The sequence below is a fragment of the Oryzias melastigma genome, linkage group LG13, assembly GCF_002922805.2.
Source record: "Oryzias melastigma strain HK-1 linkage group LG13, ASM292280v2, whole genome shotgun sequence".
NCBI classification, from domain to species: domain Eukaryota; kingdom Metazoa; phylum Chordata; class Actinopteri; order Beloniformes; family Adrianichthyidae; genus Oryzias; species Oryzias melastigma.
The window spans coordinates 33,697,177-33,702,987 of NC_050524.1; the positions used below are offsets into that span (position 1 = coordinate 33,697,177).

At 40.3% G+C, this 5,811-nt stretch overlaps 1 protein-coding gene across 1 annotated transcript in view; it reads right to left on the minus strand.

Moving 5' to 3' along the window:
- Positions 1 to 5,139, minus strand: part of brip1 (BRCA1 interacting protein C-terminal helicase 1) — a gene marked incomplete at its 5' end in the record, with an annotated part of 129,498 nt that extends 124,359 nt beyond the window's left edge. Inside the window, 4 exon segments of the mRNA XM_024258134.2 lie at positions 1,147 to 1,269; positions 2,426 to 2,571; positions 4,340 to 4,552; positions 5,028 to 5,139. Of these exon segments, the coding sequence (XP_024113902.1) occupies positions 1,147 to 1,269; positions 2,426 to 2,571; positions 4,340 to 4,552; positions 5,028 to 5,139 (594 nt within the window).
- Positions 5,140 to 5,811: the final 672 nt, after the last annotated feature.

The following is a 5,811-nucleotide window of genomic DNA, read 5'->3' on the forward strand; positions in this document are numbered from 1 at the left end:
TCACTTGCACTTGGGCTTTTGTTAGGCATTTTATATTACAGCCTTTTATTGTTAAGAAAGTTTATCTCAATACAATGTTACAAAATACAGCATTTCTGATGAAAACTATTAATTTTGTCATTCTTGTTTTCTTAATTAATGTACAACTACTAAATTCCACGAACCACACATTTTTTTTCCCTTAAAAAAGGCCACATATAAATTTGCGATTAATCGCAAGTTAACTCTGGACAGTGCGATTAATCGCAATTAAAAAAATTTAATCGCCTGACAGCTCTAGTTTTAATTATCACTTTTGCAATGGAAGTCATTTCCCTCTAGTATTTTTTTGTATTTTTTAGTAAGAAAAACACGGTTTTCATAGGGCTGGGAATCTCAGGGTAACTCACAATACGATCCGATTGATACATGATCCACGATACAGATGTATCTCGATATGGCAAGCATAGCAATAATCCTAATTTAACCTTGATAATCTATGATATATAACTATTTATAAAACAAATATGTCTTTTTATTTTCTTCAAAACTTTTTTAGAACAACTTAAAACACCTACGACACTATATTTTGAGGCATTAAGGCAAAAAAACCTATCGGTCAGATAAAAATTGATGACAGATTGCTCGGCATCCTTACATTTTACTGTCGCGCTCACGCAAAGCGCCCCCTGGTGGACATTTTTTGTATTATTTTAAGAAACTGATTCAGAGAAAGAGAGGACAGGTAATTTTTCATGAGTTGAAATATCACAATAATTTGCCATACCAATATTTTGTCCCAGCTCTAGTTTCAGGTAGTTTGCGATTGTAAAATTAATAATTAAAGTATTGAATATTCCATCTTTATCCAGTTTAAATCTATAGTCACAACTGTTTTTCATAACCAGTCAAATGAGTTTTAATTTGGAAATGTATGCAAATAAACAGTACTTTCCACCCACATCAATGGATTATTTTGGAAGTCACTTGCAGGCTGGAAGCAAACAAGCAGTAAATTGTTAACATGAGTAAATGTTAACCCATGCTGTATGCCCTTTACAGCTGTAGAGGCTGACTGAGTCATGAATGGAGACACTAAACAGTCCCAAGTATCAGTGGCAGCAGACCACACTGCCCCCATGGTGTGGTCAATGGAACTGTACTCACGCAGCATGATGAAGCTCCCTGGTTGTTAGGGGTGTCAGCCTGAAAACCAGATGGCTCCACTTCCAGCTCTGGTTCATCATCTATGAAAATAACTCCATTCTGCAGCCGCGGTCTCTTCTGGCTCTGAGGAACAAACACAACATCACATTACTGTGTACAAGTATAAAGATTGAACACACTTTTTAATGTCTACTTCAGTAGGCCTTGGTCACAGATGCTCTTATGGGTGGATACGTGCTGTCTGCAGGTGAAAAAAAGTCTGACCTGCACAAAACATCAAGGTCATAGACTGCTCAGTGACAGAAAAAGTCCATGCACATTTTTTTAGTAGTTTTTTAGTAGACAACAGGTCACAGTGAGCCCTTATACAACACATAAGTAAAGGTGAAGTAGGTGAGATGCAGGGGAGTCGTACAGATTTTCATTTTTTTACCCTCCAAACCCCTCCACTAGGGGCCTGTTTGTGCTGCTCATGTGCATGCTCCTTGCTGCAGCCTGACTGTTAGAAATGAGGAAGTTAGACAACCAGTGTAGTTTGCGTGGACATCCGACATTTCTCTTTTTTTAGACATCCCGTGAGGTGTCCGTTTGAGCCTAAAGGGAACAGCCAGACACACCTGGGTCCCCCCCCGAAGCTGCAGACGCTCCTGTCCATGACCCTCCACAGACCCGGACAACCCTAAAAGCCACAGCACCTGTACGAGTCGGACCCATTAAAGACCCACTCCAGCGACAAGGGTGTTTTTAACATGTCTGTAGCATTTTCTCATGATGGAGGACATTTATAAAGGAAATTAAAGTTAGCAGATGAAAAAACGCTGTTTGAAAAGGTCTTAGTTGTGACATAGAACCTGTAATGGTCCCTGCCAAAGTCTCTCTGCTCCGCTCCATTCTGATGCCTCCACTAGCAGACAAATAGATCCATGAACGTCGTTGTTTTCCTGGTCTGAGCTGGAATCTGGATCAGAACTGTACAGCTGGATAGCTCTAATATTTCTCACAGTTCTTGTTGCTCTAGAAATGTTACCTTTGGGTTGTGAGGGGCTGTAAGCTAGAGGGTGTGAGCATAAACAAAGGGATGTTGGGATATCAGCAGAGGTGAATTTCTAAGTTCTAGAAAGATGAAGTTCTAGTTTGTTTGTTTTTTTGGACTAAAAACAACATAATCATAATGAAAAGACCACCGGGAACGCTTTGAAAATAGATCAATAGATGATCAGAGTGAATCTGTCTCTCTGTGCGTGGTTCTGTTTAGTCAAAGACCCATAAGGTAGCCCACCCTGTGCTCTGCAGAACGGATGCGTTTCCTGTCGGGTTTAAAGTCGTCCTCTCGGTTGCCGTTGGAGTTCAGAGATGCCTGGAGCTTTCCTGACAAACAAGATGCTATGGAAGCTTTTCTGGCTTGTGTCTCTGCTGGTGATGGTTCTGAAACAAAAAAGCAGATCAACTCAGTTAATACAAATAAAACAGAAACATCATTTATGCTGTCTTGAACCTAAAAGGGAACATCTCCAGATCAATGGAGTCATGCTGGACTGCTTGAACTGATTCTATTAAGCCACACTTTAAAGGAGGAGGGATGTAACAAATCATAGAAAATCCATGGCCCATACATGTACCACGGATAACTCACACCCCCCACTCTATCTCTTCTCCTCCTCCTCCCCCACTGCCGATGCGTTCCTCACGCATTCATTATTAAAATTATTGTCTGTCCACACTAAATGCAAGTAGTGTTAAATTCATGCACTGTACACCGTCTTTGTTTTAACAAGCGTCAAAGTTGCTTCTTGACGGTTATCCAAAAGACTGTTAACCTGAAGCTCCTGGCGCATGTGGGAGGAGCTTCCATCAAAACCTTTTCTGGAACTCATCATGGAAGACACAGATTCTGAGAGATTTTTTGGTTTTGAAGAGCTGAATAAAAGCATTGATGCACCTCTCTGTTGCAGGAGCAGCAGCTATCCCGCAACTGCTGCTCCTGCAACAGAGAGGTGCAATCATGGTAAGGCAGAACGGCAAGCCAAAAGGATCAAAAATCACCAGGAAAAGCAGGTATGGCAGCGCCTCACCTGCACATGTCCTACAGACAATTGTAATTATTTGAAATATTTAAATGTTCCCACAGTTAGTTTCAATACTACAATTAATACCAACAAATAATGAAAGTTTAATTTGAACTTTTTCATTTAAGATTTCATTTGGACATAGGGTGGGGCAAGGGAAAAATTGTGTATTAAGCATTCTTGTCTCTCAGTTTTTTTAGATTTGGTCTCCAGACATGTAATTAGAAACTAAATGTTTTGAGATTTTAGTTTATGTTCAAAGATTAAGGATGTGTGAGTATAAATGTATGCTTTGAAGTACTTTATATACATTTTCTCAAATATATGTTTGAAAGCTTTTCAAAAAAGTAATTTTAGGCTTTTATCTTCTTATTTTTTCTGTTGTTGTTTTTTTTCACTTTTTACTGATCCGAAAAATGATCTGAACCGTGAGCCTCAAACCGTGACACGGTCCAAACTGTGAGTTTTGTGATCTGTTACACCCTAAAAAGGAGCTATATCATAAAAAACAACTTTTTTGAGGTTTTAAGTCCATTATATTGTTCAATCCTCACTATACAGAACCCCAAAGTGGTATTTTGATTTGTTCACGCATTTTGAGAAATCTTCTAAAAACCTGCACTCTGAGCACCAGCCCCTCCCAACCTTCAAAAACGAGCAGGTTCTCACGTGCTGATGTCACAAAGTGAAACAGCCCCTTTCAGGAGGAATCTGCTCTGTCAGAACCACCCCCAGGCTAAGACACTTTTTCCACAGAGCAAAAGGCGCTAAGCAAAACGCTTTAAATCCACAATACTGGATATCTTCCAGTTGTGTCCTGTCTACAATAAATTCAGAGTCTAACAGGTGTTCTTCACTTCAGACAGCAGTCTCCAATAGTGACTGGGCTCTTTGAATTGTTAGGATTAAAAACAGAAAACTTGTCTTTGACTTTCAACCAACTGGAGTATTATCTGGTTTCATATCAACATCAACATGATGCATCTTATTCCACACAAACATCACAGCAGCCATTCACTTTTTTACAAGTCAATCAGTGCCATTGAGCTCGTCACTAGAGCGAGCCACAGCTGTCCCTGCATTAAGTTCCTGCACTGATGTTTCAGCTTAATATGGTTCATATTCACCGTGTTTAGGCACCGCATGTGATGGCTGAGGAGAGGCTTTGCAGGGAGACACCATGAGGTCCATAACACCATTGGGGGCAGCAGCTGAAGCCTGGCTGGTCCTTCTGTGACACTCACACAGACATGGGGTGGGGGTCTCTGGCTTCTTACAGTCTCCTGAGGATTTTTCTGATGGACTTTTGTTCCCCGCGCAGCCTCCATCCTGCATTTTGTCTAACGTTTACAGGTAAAAAGACAAACAGCTGTCAGTAAAAATGAGACCATTTCCAGGAATCAATGTTTTTTAGATGAAACAAGCAATTGTTTAGCATTCAGGGTGATTCAAAATTGTTAAACTAATTACAGCATCAACTAAATGTCCATTCAAATATTTCCTATCAGATGCATCAGAACACAAATTATCTAACTGACATCAGACAAACTCCAAAAGCTAGGATTTCACATAACTAATCAAAGTTAATTTATTTGTGATTCAACAAACCAGCTCCTTTTAAATCTATCTCTCAATTTTTCAGAGTTCAACAACCCCTGGGATAGGCTCCAGCAAACCCTTGCTTAACCTCTCTCGGGATTAAGCAAGGGGTTGCTGGAACCTATCCCAGCTACTGTTAGGCAGAGGCAAGTACAACGTGGATGAGTTGCCGTCTATCGCATCAGTATTTATAAACAAAGCAAATAAAGTTTTTACCAAACTGAGCCCGTTGCCAGGCCAGAGTGGAGCAGAGGAGGGCCAAACTCTTTCCACTGCCAGTCGGACTCTCCAGGAGACAGTGCTGCCCATTGTTCAAGCCCCGGATGATCTGCAGAGACAGTTTACTCTGTTACTCACGTAAACACGCCTAACATGTCTTTCCAATGCAAAGACCGAGAGACGACATCAACACAAAACGTAAAGAAAATGAGAGACATTAGAAAAGAAGAAAAAACTGGAACCATTTGACTTTTCTTCATAATATCAAGGAAAAGAATCTGCAGGAAATAATTCAATATCAGATCAGATCCTTACTGACAGAAGAAACCAGATTACATCCTCAAAGCTGAGACTCTTGGCGTTATTTCGAGTAAAAATCTTTATTTTTTGGTTTTGCACACTTTCATTTGTATTTTGGGTTGTGGTTGCAGAGTTTTGTGTTGTTCACTTCAAATGTGTTTAAAAGGAAAAAGCTTAAAATGTATAGTTAAAAACTGAATAGTTAATAGCTATTACTTTTTGTACATTTTATCTGGGAGGGATAAATAACTACATATACATATTATACACTTTATATGGTTAGCGCTCTTGCCTCACAGCGAGAAGGCCCCGGTTCGACTCCCGGCTGGGACCTTTCTGTGTGGAGTTTGCATGTTCTCCCCGTGCATGCGTGGGTTTTCACCGGGGACTCCGGCTTCCTCCCACCGTCCAAAAACATGCTTCATAGGTTAATTGGTGACTCTAAATTGCCCCTAGGTGTGGATGTGAGAGTGTATGAGTG